At 34.4% G+C, this 18,125-nt stretch overlaps 1 protein-coding gene across 3 annotated transcripts in view; it reads left to right on the top strand.

Annotated features, from left to right (window-relative positions):
- Positions 1-18,125, top strand: part of Gabra2 (gamma-aminobutyric acid type A receptor subunit alpha2) — a 137,729-nt gene that overhangs the window by 55,070 nt on the left and 64,534 nt on the right. For all 3 annotated transcript variants that reach the window (XM_010631634.2, XM_010631637.2, XM_033758909.1), the window contains exon 4: positions 9,264-9,331. In XM_010631634.2, the coding sequence (XP_010629936.1) occupies positions 9,264-9,331 (68 nt within the window). The remainder of the gene's footprint in view (positions 1-9,263; positions 9,332-18,125) is intronic.

Genomic DNA, 18,125 nt, shown 5'->3' with positions numbered 1-18,125 from the left:
TAAACATAGGCCCCTATGTCTTCAGTCATAAATGTTACCACACATTTAAAGAAGACAACGTGATCCTTCACAAACACTTCTTAAACTGTATGGGACACTTCCCAAATTTTTCTTTTAGTCTAGCATTTTCCTGATACTACTACCAGAGAAAAACATTAAAACAAACCCAAACTCTTTAGATCAATATCCCTTATAATTATCAATGAAAAATGCTCAACAAATTCTAGAAAATCTGATCAAGCAACATTATTATATTAGACATTAAACTGAATGAGATTTACCTGAGGAGTTCAAAGTTGCTTTAACACCTAAAAATATATTAATGTAAAACACCTTATGAACAGAACAAAAAGAAAATGCTTGTCACTTGACTAGATGGAAAGAAAGCATTTGACAAGAGGCAATATCCACTCATGATAAAAATCTCTGAAGCTAGGAATTAAAGGGATTACATTTACAATGAAATTCACAGAACAGAGAAATTCATAGGGAAACAAACTTAATGTTTGGTTGCCATAGCCTGGGAGAGGGGAGGATTCAGACTGTGATTACTAAGTGACAGATTCTATCCGGTGATAAAGATAGTCTAAATTTAGATTGTAATGATATCATGCAACTTTGTGATGTACTAAATCACATCTTTTTTGTTGTTGTTGTTGTTTGTTTTTTTGGTACCAGGTATTGAACTCTGGTCCTTGGGCTTGCAAGGCAGGCCACCAAACAGCTGAGCCAAATCCCCAGCCCTAAATTACATCTTAATAAATATAAATATAAATTACAGCTTAGTAAATCTGTTACTGAAAATTAAAGAAGAGACCAGAGGAACAAATGATTGGAAACATTGTTCTCAAAGAGAAAAAAAAAACGGAGCTTTAAGAGTAGTAATAATAAACTGAGCATATTGATGTACATCTGTAATCCGAAAACTCTGGGAGTCTGAGGAAGAAGCCTGAAAGTTCAAACCAAGGGGAAACCCTGACTCAAAATTATAAAATGAAAGAATTGCTAGGCATGGCGCACAGTATGAAGGCTCTGGGCTCAGAAAAAGAATAGTAACGATGGAAAAAGTGTGAGACATTTGAAGTATACCTATCTTTGAGAGCAGATTCTCTATTGACAAGAAAGGCATTCTAAATAAAACCAAGATTTGTGGTCAGATGGATAATATAACAACCAGATAAAATGGGGAAGGCTATAAATGCAGTTAAGTTGGGGAAGAAATTCAGGTTTGTTTGGGATATGGTGAATTTGAAAAAATCAATTGGGGAAGTCAGGTGAAGCTATCTATTATTCAGCTGGATAAAGAAGTCTAGATTTTAGGAGAAAGCTGAGGCCTGATAACAGAAATGCAGCAGTTCACGACTTAAAAAAAAAAAAAATCATCAAGGAAAAAAGTGTAAATACAGACAACCACAAACTAAATTAGGAACAGTCCAATATAAATAGGTACAGGGGACAGATATGACAAATTCAGGGAAGCAACCAGTAAGACGGTAATAAAAGCAAGAGATTTTCATTTCCTACGGACCAAGTGAAGAGTATTTACGGGAGTATTCCCTTGTTATATGCTCTCATAACACATGTTGGGTCAGCATTTGTAGATTGTTTTATTAAGTGTCTCGTAATATCAGAGATTATACCTACTTTAAATGACTGTGAGCTAAGAGCAATAATTTATTTATTCATGTATTCAACAAGGGTTTATTAAGAACGAAAATATCCAGAGTCATTTTTTGCTGTGGTTCACTTTTCTGAGCAAACAAAAACTCCTGTCTTTGTGGAACTTAACTTCCAGTGCAAAAATACAGACTAGTACTTTCTTACAGAACCTATTACTATAATGAAAATATTCATTTGAGATATCCAATGTGATAGCCATTGTCACATGTGGACAAAATGTGAATAGGGTGACTAAGGACTAAGTTTTTAATGTTGTTTAATTTTACTTAATTGAAATTTAATTTAAATGGTCATATATGACTTATGTCTACTGCATTAGTAATGCACATATAAAGCAATAAACATAATAAATGAACAGATCCAGAGAAAGTTTGGGAATAGCTGCCATTTAAAACTGAATGAATAGAATGAACCTCATTGAGGAAATTAAAACAAAACAAGCACAAATGCTACTACATTTAGTAGGAACACCCATCTTAGGGGGCTGGGGATTTAGCTCAGTGGTTCCTCCACCTACTTCTCAAGCGCAACGACCTGAATTTGATCCCCAGTTTGAAAAAAACAAAACAAAACAAAACAAAAAAAACATCTTAGATGAAACATTAGAAGTATAGAAATAACAAACTTGATTAACTTTGCATTTGGAAAAAAAAAGCCCACTTCATTCTATATTAATTACTTGGTCTATTTATTAGAATTCCAGTATCTTAAAATTAGAAAGCTGGTCTAACTTTCTAATTTTTCAGCAGCTAACTATTTAGACACTCAAACTCTAGGAAAAATAATACTGTTAGAAGTCAGAGAAACGTGGAAGAGGTTAGCTGTGGAAAATTGTAGCCTCAGAGTTCATCCAAAGAAAATTCTACAGAAAGGGACTGAGAATAAAGATTAGTCTCTGTAAGATTTCCATTCTTAATGGCATATGTAGAAACCATAGAGAAACTGTTCTCTTCTCATGCTGTTTTGTTTAGTTCACTTTAGGATGTACTATATGTGCTGCCATTAATATGAATTTTTTGAAAATAACAATCCAATCTTTTGGTTTTCACCACTATTTAATACACCTATTGATTATTAATTGACACAATAAAACAAATTATAAGTATCTGGCAAACATTTTTTCTTTCAATAAAGAGATAATTGTGTCCTTAGAAACTCTTCTTATTAAGTTGCATGTGATGCAGATTATAGTGAGCTTCCTTGTACTCCACATTTTTATAAGTCTTCTTTTCTTTTGCTGGGACAGAATACCTAATACTCACAACTTAAAGCAAGAGAAGTTTGTTTTGGCTTACTGTTTCAGAGTCTTCAGTCCATGATCAGCCATCTCTCCATGGCAGAAATATCATGCTGGGAGAGCATGAAGGAGGAAAGTTGCTTAACTCATGGCATCCTGGAAGTCAGGAACAGGGGAAGCAACCAGAGAGGAAGGTGCCGGGGACCAGATGTAGTCTCCACATGCACTCTCAAGACAGGACAAGCTTCTTCCAGTTTGGGCCTCCCCATTCTGCTGTTCAGCTAGAATCTCCCCGCCCAGTGTCCTCACAATACAACTACCTCTCCTGCTGTCTCTTAAGTCAGCCAAGATTAACCAAAGCAACTCCTTGCATTAGGAAAGAGAGGGTTTTTTTTCCAGAGATGTTTTCTGTTCCTAAAATATGAAAGTTACTTGTTAAAGAATAGATCAACAAATATCCACTACAAGTCATTTGATCAATGAAAAAATTCTCAGATATTTTTATGATTTTATTTTTAATCTTGTATATGCTATTATAGTTATCTAGATAAAATTTTGTAGTGTGTACGTGTGCATGTGTGTCTGTGGTGTATGTCTAATCATGTTTGTCTATCGGTATGGAGAGGAAAAAAATAAGACCCAGTACAAAGAAATGCATACTAAATGTCCATCAATCATTTTGAAAAGATGTGATTTTGCTCTTGCCAAATGTCAGAAGTTTTTTATTGGAAAGTTTGATTGATATTTCATAATATATTATGCAGTGCAGTTCAGCTATTCATGAGTTAATTGAAAAATCTTTTTGACAAGCTTTTAAAAAGCATAATTTCTTTTTTATTTTTATTTATTTTATTAATTGAGTTTATTGGTGCATTTAAGATATACAGTACCATTACATTCATTATTGGGATCTTGTACCTTTACATGACAGGTCTTAATTCTCATTTTTTCCCCTTGTCCCTGCCCTCCCTTCACCCCCTCATCCCCTCCCCATCTGCAAACACTTTATTTCCATTTTTTCATTTTGTCATATTAAAAAGCATAATTTCTTTTTTATTTTTATTTATTTTATTAATTGAGTTTATTGGTGCATTTAAGATATACAGTACCATTACATTCATTATTGGGATCTTGTACCTTTACATGACAGGTCTTAATTCTCATTTTTTCCCCTTGTCCCTGCCCTCCCTTCACCCCCTCATCCCCTCCCCATCTGCAAACACTTTATTTCCATTTTTTCATTTTGTCATATTAAAAAGCATAATTTCGACTTGTTCTCTTCACATCCTTATCATGCATTTACTTCTCAACTTTGTTTCATTGGTGTTGTGCCTGTGTAATTCTACTTAAATGGCCTAAAGATCCTTCAGTAATCAAACAATGTATTATTTCAGGAATATCATGACACAAAGCAAAAAGATTTCCCTTTAATTCTTTCCTAGTCTGTTTCTCTCTCTCTCTCTCTCTCTCTCTCTCTCTCTCTCTCTCTGTCTCTCTCCCCCTCCCCCCATTTGTTTGTTTGTTTGTATTAACGGTTGCATACTTTCCATACTGGATACACTGTCCCCAATCTCTTTTGATTCAGCTCGCTCACTGTTATAAATGTAACATAACGCTTCTAATAACGAAATAGAAGTCAACTTTTCTCCAATTCAAAGTCCAACAAGGAATTCCTTACTATCTTGAAGATAGTGCCAAGATTTTCGTGAGTTTGGCATATCGGGACTTGCTGGATACAAAGTCTGCCTTTATTTTCAGCCTACTTCCTTATATACACATCATAATCATTTTCATGCAACAAACTCAGTGGTTTAGGAAACTTGATCTTTACACATAAGGGGCTTTCCCGTCTGGAATTTGCTCCCTATAACTTTGTTGGCTTAGAGGATGCATATCAACACCTATGAACACCATGCAAGTGTGAAACTTATCTAGGGATCTTTTTCAAATTGCTTCTCCAATGATCTATAACAGTCTGCTTGGGTGCAGCAGATTTTTATTGTATAATAGATTTAATGCTTTTCTTAAAATTTGGCTTTACTCTTATCCTCAAATATTGTAACTGTCTTAAATGACAGTTGCACATTGTATTTATTCTTTCATAATTTTGCAAAGGGATTTGTAAATATGCTTTGAATATTTTTGTATGCTACATTATTCAGTGAAGAACAGATTTTATTTTATTTTATTTTTTTATTTAATTTTATTTTTATTTTTTGGTGCTGGGGATTGAACTCAGGCCCTTGTGCTTGTGAAGCAGGTGTTGGAACCACTGAGCTAAATCCCTGGCAAGAACAGTTTTTATTAATTTATTTATACATTCTTGAAATTACTTACATATTCATTTGGGGTATCCCCAGGGTCATTTTTTGGGGTTAAGAATTTCAGAGGTTCATAAAAATAAGGAGAGTAGTAGGATTTCTGTGACAACCACTTTCTCCAAGTCTTATGATTTTTCTAAATTGATTAGGAATAATTTTAAAGAAGGACAATATGAGAAATGCATTATATTCCTTTCTATCACTTCCGCTTATTCCCCCTGCTTTCTCTCCAGTTGTAGCCACCATTCAGACTTTGATGATAGCTCCTAAGTACTGTACTTTCTTGTATGTTTGTCACATGCACCCTTGTTCTCCTAAAGTACCTATTGGCAGACTCTTGGTGTTTTGCCTCAGAATAAATTTATACAGAAGATACTCTTACTTTTGCTTATTATAGCATTAGTCTTTCTAAAGCCAAAAGTTTAGCTGATAAGTGAATATTTGGAAGTAACTCAGGGTAGGTGCTTAGCTAAGAGATGTTTACTGCTCACAATGCCATTTTGCTTTCCCCGGATCCTCATTTCTTCAACTACACTTTTTTTTTTGTTCAACTTTGCTACTTCAGGGGGCTCCTATGACCTAGTCTTTCAACTTTCCTTTTTTAAGGGAAAATTTGGGGCTCTGCCTTCAAAAGTGACAAGTGTCTTGTTCCTTATGAATGGTGACAGTTATGCATGGCCATTTTTTCTTCTTCTTCTTCTTTTTTTTTTTTTTGAGACAGGGTCTCACTATGTAGTTGAGATGAACCTGGAACTCACTATGTAGCCCAGGCAGGTCTCAAACTCACAGCAATCCTCCTGCCTCAGCCTTCCAAGTGCTGGGATTACAGGCATACGCCACCACACCCGGCTTTGCATGGCCATTTTAATGTTCATAAATACTATGGGAAGAGAAAGATGTTATACAAGAACTGTAGTAAATAATTTGTTTATTCAAAAACATTAAGTTTTTGTAATATAACGATGAACAGAATGACATAGCCTCTCTCCCTTAATTAGACTGAGTTCTGGTTGGGAAGATAAATCAAACACACACACAAAAGAGAAGTAAAAATAAATGAATGCATAAAAATAATGACAGATTCTAAAAAACCTTGTAGAACAAGCTGTCAGAGATGAAATGAGATAAGGGTACTTATATTAGATAAGGGAAAGAGTAAACCTCTGCTCTAGGGAAAAACATTTAAATTAAGACTTAAAGGTAGACAAACACTTAATCAAGAGTGGCAAAGGAAAGAGGCCAGCCCATGTGAAAGGCTCTAAGTCAGGACCGTCGTTGGTACATCCACTGAACATGATTAGGACTTAAGGAGGTGACTCATGATTGCTCGAATGTGCAGACTAAAATTGTCCCTAGTTACAGGTTCCTTTCTCTACTCTGTATGTGGACGTATGTGTCCAATCAATCAGACTATTTTATCATACATGCATAACACACTTCTACCCTCTTCCAAATGCACATGAGGAAATACGTAAAACATAACCAGAAGATACGATAGACAGTCTTTGATAAATCATTGTCTCAATAACTACAGTTACTTTATATTAATGTAATTTCTTCTCTCCCTTCCTCTTCCTTCTGTTCCCTTTCCTTCTCCTACCTTGTGGAAAGCCAAATCAAAATTAAAGATTGCTTTTTGAAATAAAACCCTAGAAATTTGTCTTAGAGCCATCAAACCTTTGTCATTGTCACAGTAAAATGCTTCCCTGATCTGTTTAGGTGGACGACAGCTCTGTGCATGCATCCAGACTGAAATCCTCAGAATCTTAATACCAAAGGCCCCTTTCCGTGATTCAGATAGGGATTTGATATGAATGGGCCGTGGTGGGCCTTGTTGGTTCTGCTTTTTTCTGAGCTTCCACAGCAGGAGACCCTGCCTTCCAATGCTTGTTCTCTGTAGCTGTGAGTATTTATGAAGTCAGTGAACCAGGCCATCACTTCCTATCCTTCAGTAATTATGTATATCTGCATTTGGCAGCTTTAGTTGCTAAGCTTGCTGCAATGATATTTGAGGCTAATCTTGTTTTTGACTTTCCAGTTCTCAGCTGACCAGTCCTTGTGGCCATTAGATGCCCCTTATGTTGTACTTGCTATTTAGCATATAGTGGATATTATTTATGTTCATGGCATCATCAAGTTTTGTCATTTTTCTTAACTTTGCTACACACACTAAGGAGAATAGCTTTCCAATTTTTAGAGTGACAACTACTTTATCATTTTATGTTCTCCTCTCTGGAATATTTTAAATCAATATCAGCAATAACTAATGTTTTATGAAGTTGTTTATTAAATAAATGTGATAGCACGAATGATTTGATAGGAATAAGGAGGAAAATGGGTCTATTTGCATGATTTTTTTCTAGTAGCACATAAAATTCAGGTTCAGAATCAGTAACTTGATTCAAAGTAAAAACATGGGGCATTTCTTCAAAAAATAATGAAGAATTTGAAGAGTGCAAACATTGAACTGAGCATTGAGGTCTTCTGAGCATGGGTCCTATGGGATTGCATAAGTTGCAGGTTCAGGAGGCCCTCCCACTTGGAGTATGTGGCATCTAAGAATAAATAAATAAAACATTTTTTACAAATTAGCTTTGTAATATAATTTTATAATACAGCCTTAAGCATCAAATAGCATCTAAAGTAAAGTTAAATAGGCATATTTATTTGGTTCACTATCATAATACATTTGGCAGATGGTATTTGGGTGAATAGAAATATGTAGTTAAAAAGAAGCTACTTTAAGAAACAAGTTTCTGTCCTGCTTCGGTTTGGCACAAGGACTGGCAGCCAGATTACTTAGGTTGTGAAACCTGACTGTCTGCTGTAGTGGTGGCTCATGTGATGGAGCACCCTGGCTTACTTTCCTGTGTATAGATGGGTAGAGATGTTGCAGGGTTTATTGTGTTGATTTTTCAAGCAAATTACTTTTTTAAATTCCTTTAAACAGTACCTACTATGCAGTAAGCAAATATTTTTTAAAAGCTATATTTACATTTCAGTTTTTGCCTATTTTCAATGTCCTGGACATAGTTTATTCTCTTTGATATTTGTAAATTCAAGTATAATATGAAAAATATTTCCTGAGATTGTGTGGAATTATAAATTTGATAGCAGGTGAAACATTAATCTCATCATAACAGAAATAAATTATATATATATATTCATATATATATTTACCTGCAAGATGATTGAAAGGCTTTTTATTTTTACTTTTTTTTTCTCTTTTTCTTCATTGCAAATTTGACTTTATTTTATTTATTTATTTATTTATTTATTTTGGTACTAGGCATCAAACTCAGGCCCTTGCACTTGCAAGGCAAGCGGCAGAACCACTGAGCCAAATCCCCAGCCCTTGGCTTTATTTTAAATGAAAGGTTTAAATTATCTGGTTAATAAAGCAATAGAGTTAATTATCCTACAGTTAATAAGTTATATAATTTTAGAATCCAATTCATGTCAACTTTAACATTCCAAGCAATCTGAAATACATTTATAGTCAAGCCTGTTTTGAAGTCATCTATGGTGATTAATGGAAGTTATTTGCTTTTATTGTTATGTTACTGAACAATAAAATATTTTATATTAATAGGGAATGTATTATAATGATTAAAAATGGTTTCATGCTTTATGGAAAGGATATATTGTTTTACAACCTATTAATCCTGTCATCTGCATCATCCTGAAAGAACATCTAAAATGTTTAAACATTATGTTTAGAACTATATCAATGTAGTTTATTGTTAGTACTTGTGATAAATGTATTTGACTATTGTACTTAAGATGGTTCATACAAAACAACATATTATTAAAAATAAAGTTGTAATCAGGTGTAGTTTTCAAATAAAAATGCAAGAATATTTTAAGGTATACCTCTTTCTTGGTTTTAAAAGCTGTACTAAAGTAAAAAAGCAATACTCTTAAATTTATCACTCAGGTTCCTAACCATAATATTTACTCAACTCCTTCTTTTTCGTGGTTCTCACTACCTGAAATTTATATGTGATCTCTTCTTCTTGTATCAGACAGCATTACTGAAGTCTTCACTAACATCTACGTGACCAGTTTTGGCCCTGTCTCAGATACAGATATGGTGAGTTGTTTATTATAGTTTTTTTTTTTTTGCATATAATAGGAAAAGGTGGGTAATTTAGAAGAAAAGAATATTTTTATTGTTATAGAACTATGTATCTATCTCCTGTCTTTATATTCCATGCAAACACATAGAATATTAAGGGTGCTGATCTGTTTTTTGAAGCACAATGCCAGTTAGAGTTTCAGATTAGCCGTTTTTTTTCTATATTCTTGTCAACCTAACAACAGTGTGGTAAAGAATTAAAATTTCCAATAACAATAATCATATTACTGAGAACAATTTTCTAATATTAGAGCACTTGCTTGGACTTCCATGAGTTTACATGGTTTCATAGACGAGTGGTTCTTACAGATGTGGTCCCGGTTGTTATGCACAGTAGAATTCTGATTGCACTGTGCAGATTGAGGGCCTTGTGGTGCAGTCTGTGTCATTAGGAGGCACCTATAAAGCAGTCTAAGGAAAACTAGAATGTGGATGTTCTTTGATATGTTCAATTGGTGTTTGATTAGTTTTCTTTAAAGTGAGACATGTAGTAGAGAACACTATTTGGAGTGTTAGAAACTGGTAGCTAGGATCACCAAAGAAAAATTATTGATTATTTATGAAAATTTCAACAATCAGCCCTTTATTTCTGCTGTTACTTATAGTGCTCTGAACATTTTTGTCGACACAGTGTGCTGTTCATAAGTATCAAGCCAGTCTGTCAAATCCTCCATATGACACTTTCCTGTCTGTTTTCCCCTTATACACGTGTCTCTTGTCTCCTGCTACCTCTACCTCGCTGGCCAGTTTGTGGTTCATAAACTCATTCACCCCTCAGACCTCCTCCACTCCAGGGCTCAATGTCTCTTTAGACATCCTCCTTAGGGTTCAACCCAGTTGTTCTCCAGCAACCTCTCTCCCCAGTTTCTTACCTTTCTCTGGTAACCCAAGGGGGCAATTTGACAAGTTTCTATATTTTGCTTCTTAATAAACAAACAGAACAAATATTTTTTTCTTTGTTACAGCACTCATAAATTTTATTAGTTTATTTTTCATGAACTCCCTTGCCTTTGCCACTTTTTAGTTTAAAAAAAAAATCTGTCCCACCCCCATTGGAAGCACTGTTATCTCACACCTCACACTTTTCTTTTCTTTTTTTTTTTTTGAACCAGGGATTGAACTTGGGACCTTGTGCTTGTGAGGCAGGTCACAGATGTTTTTCTTATATTGACTTGGGTGGATGAAAATGTAAGGCAGTTTGACGTAATGCAGTTGTCTTCTAGCTACTTGTGAAAACCACAAATAAATTTTACAGACCCATAATGAGTGGGAAAAAAATGAGTTGCAGAAGGATTATGCAGTGTGATTGCTATGTACAGTCTGTACCTATCGCAAAAAAAAAGAAAACAACAATAACAACAACAGCAGCAACAACTGAGGAGAGAGATCCATAAATTGGACTAAGGAAGAGTAGTAGATGCAAGGGAAATGATGTGCTTCCATACTCCCTGGGTTTTTTATGAAAATAATCTGAAACCAGTATTGAAGAATTATGTTTGTTGAATATCAGTGATAAAGGCCAATCATATTATTCTCTGTGCTTTTCTGTATGTATGAAGTATTTCCTGATGTAGATTGTATTTAAAAAGAAGTTATCCTCATCTTTAGTTTATTTATTTTTTTTCTCATCGGGGTTATCAGTACATTCTAAGTATACAGTACACTTACATTGATTATTGGGATCTAGTACCTTTACATGACAGGTCTTGGTTCTCATTTTTTTCCTTTGTCCCTGCTCTCCCGTCACCCCTCCTCCCTCCCCCTTTACAAACACTTCATTTAAATTTCTTCATTTTCTCATAATTTTTTTCCTTATTAACTTTCCCCTACCCTTCCCACTTTCCCTACACCTTTAGCCCTTTTCTTCCTATTTCACATTGTCAATTATCTCATTAGGATCTTATGTACTATTATAGTTTTACACACCAGAGAATCAATTCAGTATTTACACATGTGACTTATTTATTTCACTTAGGAGTATATCCTCAAAATGTATCCATTTTCCTATGAATGAATCTAATTTCTCATTCTTTATGGCTGAATAATATTCCATTTTATAGAAAAGCCACATCTTCTTTGTCCAGTTTCCAACGGATGGGCAAATGGGCTGTTTCCAAGCTTTAGCTATTACAACCTGTGTTGCTTTAAACATAGGTGCACATATATCTCTGTGATATGATTCTTTTAAATCTGTTGGAAAGATAACCAGCAGAGGGATGGCTGGGTCAAATGGAACCTCCAGTCCCAGCTCTTTGAAGTATCTCCATATTGATTCCATAGTGGTTGCACCAGCCTGCACTCCCACCAACAATGGAGGTTTCCTTTCTCCCCACAACCCCTGCCAGCAATTTTTATTGGTTGATTTCTTGATAGCAGGCATTCTTTGTGGGGTGAGGTGGAATCTCAGTGTTGTTTTCATCTGCATCTCTCAAATGACCAGTGATGTGGAAGATTTTTTCATATATTTACTTGCTGCTTTTACTTCTTTGTCTGAAAATGTCTGTTCATTTCAGATGCCCATTTTTTAAGCCAGTCCTTGTATTTGGCGGGGGGGTGACGGGTTTGAGTTCTTTATATATTCTACATAACAGTCCTTTGTCTGAGGAGCAGCTGGTAAAAATTTTTTCTTACATTGTAGGTTGTCTCTTAGTTCTGTTGATGGTTTCTTTTGCAGTCAAGAAGCTTTTAAATAAGATGAGATCCCAGTTGTTGATTCTTTCTGCTAGTTCCCGTCCTACTGAGGATTTGTTCATAAAGTCTTTTCCTATGCTAATGTCTCCAAGAGTTCTGCCTAACTTATCTTCCAGCAAGTTTAGTGTTTCTGTTTTAATATTTAGATCTTTATTCCACTTTGATTTTAATTTAGTGCATGGTGAAAGATAACGGTCCAGTTTTAATCTGTGGCAGGTTGAAATCCAGTTTTTCCAACACCATTTATTAAAGAGTCTATCTTTCCTCCAGTGGAGAGGGTCAGCTTCTTTGTCAAAGATGATGTAGCTGAGTGCATCTGGAATTGTTTTTGTGTCTTCCAATCTGTTCCACTGATCCTTAGGTCTGTTTTTTTGCTAGTATCATGCTGTTTTTATCACAGTGGCTTTGTAGTATAGTTTCAAATTGGGAATTGTTATACCCGTTGCCATGTGTCTGTTGCCTAGGATGGCTTTTGCTACTCTAGGTCTCTTATGGTTCCAAATTAGTTTTTGGATTATTTTTTCTAGTTCAGTGAAATATAGTGTTTTAATTTCAATTGACATTGCATTGAATGTATATAGCTGTTTTGGTAGTATGGCCATTTTCACTATGTTGATTCTTCCTACCCAGGAGCAGGGGACATCTTTCCATTTTCTTATATCCTCTTTGATTTCTTTTTTCAGAGTGCTGTAGTTTTTAGTGTTGAGGTCTTTTGCTTCTTTTGTTAGGTTGATTCCTAGATACTTCATTTTTTTTGGATGCTATTGTGAAAGGAATTGTTTCCCTAATTTCTCTCTCAGTGACTCTGTTATTTGTGTACAAGAAGGGTGTTCACCTTATATCCAGATACACTACTGAATCTGTCAATTAAGTCTAGATTTTTGATTTTTGGGTGTTCACGTTATATCCAGATACTCTACTGAATCTGTCAAATAAGTCTAGAAGTCTTTTGGTGAAGTTTTTTGGATCTTCAGTGTAGAGCATCATATTGTCAGCGAATAATGACAGTTTAACTTCTTCCTTTCCTATCTTTATTGCTTTAATTTCTTTCTCTTGTCTAATTGCTATGGCTCATGTTTCCAGAACTGTATTGAAGGAGAGTGGTGATAGTGGGCATCTTTGTCTTGTTCCTGATTTTAACATGAAAGTTTTCAGTTTTGGGCATATTGCATATGATGTTGGCTGTTGGTTTTTCATAGATAGACTTTATTAAGTTGAGGTATAGACCATCTATTCCAATTTTATGCAGCATTTTTATCATGAATGGGTGTTGAATTTTGTCATATCCTTTTTCTGCATCTATCCAGAGGATCATGTGGTTTTTGTCTTTGACTTTGTTAATATAGTGTATTACATTTATTGACTTACATATGTTGAACCATCCTTTCATCCCTGAAAAAAATCTGACTTGGTCAGAATGTATGATCTTCTTGATGATCCTCTGTATTCTGTTTGCTAGTATCTTATTAAGGATTTTTGCTTCTTTATCCATGAAGGAGATTGGCCTGTAGTTCTCTTTTTTAGTTACATCTTTCCTCGGTTTGGGAATCAAAGTGATACTTGCTTCCAGGAAGGAATTTGGAAGTATTGCTTCTCTTTAAATTTCATTGAAAAGTTTGAAGAGTAATGGCAGTAGTTCTTCTCTAAATCTCTTGTAAAATTCAGCAGTGAATCAATCAGGGCCTGGGCTTTTCTTTGTTGGTAAAATTTTAATTGCATTTTCAATTTCACTGATTGTAATTGGGGTGTTTAAAATGTTTTTGTCTTCTTTGTTCAACTTTGGTAATTCATAAGTATCTAGAAATCTGTCCATTTCTTCTGTGTTTTCCATTTTATTAGAGTACACATTCTCAAAGTAGGTATTGAGGATCCTCTGGATTTCTGTTGGATCTTTTGTGACTTCGCCTTTTTCATTCCTGGTTGCATGGATCTGAGCCTTTTCTTTCCTTTTTTTGATAAGGTTGCCTATGGATTTATCGATTTTATTTATTCTTTCAAAAAACCAACCCTTCAATTCATTTATTTTTGTATCATTTTCTTAGTCTCCATTGCATTGATTTCTGCTCGAATCTTTATAATTTCCTCTCTTGGGTATTCAGTGCTATGAATTTTCCACATAGAACTGCTTTCATTGTTTCCCATAGATTCCTGCATGTTTTATTGGCATTTTTATTTATTTGTAAAAACTGTCTAATTTCTTCTTTAATTTCCTCTGTGAGCCATTGATTGTTCAGGAGAGTGTTGTTCAATATCCATGTATTTGTGAAGTTCCTACCTTTTCTTATGCTATTGATCTCCAACTTGATTGCACTATGTTCTGATAATATACAGGGGATAACTTCAATTCTTTTGCATTTATTCAGACCTGTTCTGTGAGCTAGTATGTGGTCTGTCTTGGAGAATGACCCATGTGAAGCCGAAAAGAATGTATATTCTGTTTTTGTGGGATGGAACACTCTATAGACGTCTATTAAGTCCATGCTTTCAAAAGCTAGATTCAGTTCTAGTATTTCGTTGTTGATTTTCTGCCTAGATGATCTATTTGTGATAGTGGGGTATTTAATCCCCCACTACAATTGTATTAGTGCTTATTTGGTTTTTCATGTTATTTCATATTTGTTTTATATAGTTGGGGGCATCAATATTTGGTGCATATTTGTTTATGATTGTCATGTCTTCCTCCTGATTATCCTCATCTTTAGAGATGTGATGGATACAAAGCACTGTCAGGTCTTTATAGCTTTGTTTCAAATTTAGAATGTGAAGGTTTGAAGCCCCTCTGTACCCCACCCTGGATGAAAGGAAAAATTCTGGAACCCTGTTTAACAAAATCTTTCTTTCTCATTTGCTTTAGCATACATTTTGGTCTTATTTTCTGTTTTTCTTTTTCTTGGTGCGGCAGCTTCCACAGGCTAGGCAATGCTCTACCATTGAGTTAATATTACCGGTCCCTCATCTAAAATATAAATCTGCTTTTTTCCATTGACTGATTTAAGACGACAGAACTTTGAAATGATGACAAAGACATTTAGCAATTTTGTGTAGCCCAAATGTTATTCATGGGCTGTGAAATAATGTCTTCTTAATAAATTATCTTTGGGGGTTTTTTTGTATCTTAGTAAATGCTCCCAAATAATAGAAAGGGATAGTGATCATAAATCCCAAGCTTCTGGGTAGAATCGTGTGGACATTCAGCATTTTATCAAGCATTACAGTGAAAAATTAACAGAACATTATATAGATGATGGTGCTTATATGATTACTTTTGGTATCTTGTTACCAGCCAAACCAGAATGGCAAATTATACATGTTCCCAAAATATCAATAAGTTCGCAATGGTGAAGGTTTTTTAAAATGTGTGTTTGTGTATCCAGTAATGAATGTAACTGTACTGTATATCTAAAATGTACCAATAAACTCAATAAAAAATGTGTGCTTGTGTTGTGGATATTAGTAGTAATAATTACTGCATGGGAATTTTTGATTTTTTAACACAATGAATAATTTTATCTAAAAATATAAAAAATTTTGAAAGACATGTTTTGCATGTGAGGTTTACAGAAAAAATCAAGTCCTATATTTTTTGGCAAAATGTATTAAGACTTTTTGTTCCAGCAGGAATCATGTATTTGACTAATCCTCTCTCTGTCTTTGTTACTACCAGTCTTTGGAAACAGGGTGGATGTGAAGAGGCAATAAACTGATCATTGGCATACATATAATATAGAAAATATTTCAAATGAGGATGAGAAAATAATTTGATCAGTTAAATGTTCTTTTTGATGCTTTCCAAGACTAGAGAAGAAAGTGGAACTGGTGAATATTTTAATGTTGCATTACCTATATACACATAGAACAAGACACAAGCACATAATTACATTGTAAGTCTACCAGGAAGAAGGAAGCTCAGTTAAAAAATAAATATTTCATGAATTGATATGATTTGGTTTTTATAATGACCAAAATGTGTACTTTTAATCTTGATATTACTTTTGCTGGAAAGTAAGATAAATAATGAGGAATTTCTTGTCTTGTTTAGTACATACTATTGTCTAAATACAGATATGATAAGGATGAGAGAGAGAAGCACATCCATATTATTTCCTAAAAGTAAAAGAAAATATGAAGACACCTAATTAATGTGTTAGAGAAACAGTTTGTTACAGAGGAAAAAGTAAATCATGCAATACATTTATTATGCTTTAAATGGCACAGTTGATACACTTTTATTCTTTTGCAGTGTGCACACTCAATAGTAAATTCTACCTAGTCTCTCTTGTTCAGGCCAGTGATACGAGTTTTTTATGACATTCGCCTGAGAGAAAAAAGCAGAATAGCAAAAAGAATTAAGAGCCAAAAGAACAAACACAAGCTCCCACACATGCCCCCATACATGCACACACACATACAAACAGCCATAGCCCCTAAGTTATAATTAAAGATTCTAATTACAGTGTCTGCAATTAAGTTACAAAAATTTTTATTTCAACATTTTAAAAATTTGTGAGTAAGATGGTAATTAAACTTTGGAATTCTGTAGTAGCTTACAATCAACAAAGTTTGTAGTAGGCATGTGGATTATAGCAATCTTAAACTCATGCCTCTGTTTTTTTTTCTTCCACTCCCGTGTTTCTATATTCGTACAAATTTCCACCATGCACGCATATTCTCCAGACAAAATGGTGCAGCTACCAAATCACTGCATGTTAGTCGAGATGCTTGTGTTTGATCGCTATTAGGGTTTAGACATGAACAGTGGAATCTTTGAAATAATACTGAGATTTCAGCGTTTAACTTAGTCTATTAAGAAACAGGCAGTCAGATACATGTGACCTTGGTCCATTGATTATATTGATTTTCTTTGTTAATATTTTTCTTCCTCTATGAAAACATGGATAGTGTTATCTCTTAGAATCTTAGGAGACCACTGTGTATTAGTTCAGTAATTAACCTCATCCTGAGGGTTAGGGAGTTTTTGGATCTCAATATCTGGTTTGAAATTTACACAGGACTTATCTGTTCTTTATCAGAGATTGTCATTTGCAAATACAGTTAACTAAGGAATGTACTGCAAAATTGTCAAACACTGTATATCAGAAGTTAAGTAATAATATTTTCCCACTTTAGAGGTAGAATGTAGAAGTTGGCTACTGAATGGTTATTGATATTTTGGAAGGTTAGGAGTTAGACTCAGATAACATTCCTTCATTCAGTAAACATTTTCCAGTCCCTGTCTAGAATCTGTAAATTGTTCCTCAAAATGTGCATACTCATCTGCATTGGGATCACGGGGATACGTATGAAAGTAGTTGAGTCCTTTCTAAGATCTATGGACTCATGGTGGCTAGTTGGGGAGGCACAACAGTCTGCATTTTAATAGCTTAAGTGCTTGACTTCTTTCTAAATATGAAAAAAATTATTGTAAGATTGATGAAGGGTTAGGGGGTAGGTACAGGATATATGTAAGTCAAATTTTATGAATACAATAATGTATTTAATGTAAAGGATAAGGTAACAAAAAGAATTTTCCAGAAACTTGTATTCCAGGAAAGAGATGATTGTGGACTGTGCTGGAGTAGAGTTACTGAGGACTGAAGGATAAGAAAAGATTTAAAATTTTTCCACGTGGAGGAATTTTCCAGTCTTGGTTATCTGTTCACTATAGACATTGAAGAAGAAATGAAGAGAAGACCAAAGATTTCGTGAAAAGTGGTACCATTCATGGTCATATTGAACACAGGAGTGGAGGGTTGTGTTCATTTTGCTGCTTGGCTGATGAATATTTGTGGTTTTACATATTAAGCAGAGGTATATTGAATTGAAGATATCAAGATAGAAGACATAGACCTGTAGCTCAGAAGAGAGAGTGAAGAGTGGATGTGGTTAGAAGTAACTGATGATAGTTGAAACTACACTTATACATAAAATTGTATGAGGCAAGAGATTGGAGTAAAAGTCTCTTTATACTTTTGTAGAAACTCTAGAGCATCGATATTTAAACAACAGCAAGAGAAATAAAAATACCTCATTGAAAACTGACAAGGAACAATCATGGATA

Source organism: Fukomys damarensis, unplaced genomic scaffold (genome assembly GCF_012274545.1).
Source record: "Fukomys damarensis isolate Sample0158 unplaced genomic scaffold, DMR_v1.0_HiC HiC_scaffold_35, whole genome shotgun sequence".
NCBI lineage: Eukaryota > Metazoa > Chordata > Mammalia > Rodentia > Bathyergidae > Fukomys > Fukomys damarensis.
The sequence above is the reverse complement of the archived record's forward strand: the minus strand, read 5'-3'. Positions and strand labels throughout refer to the sequence as shown.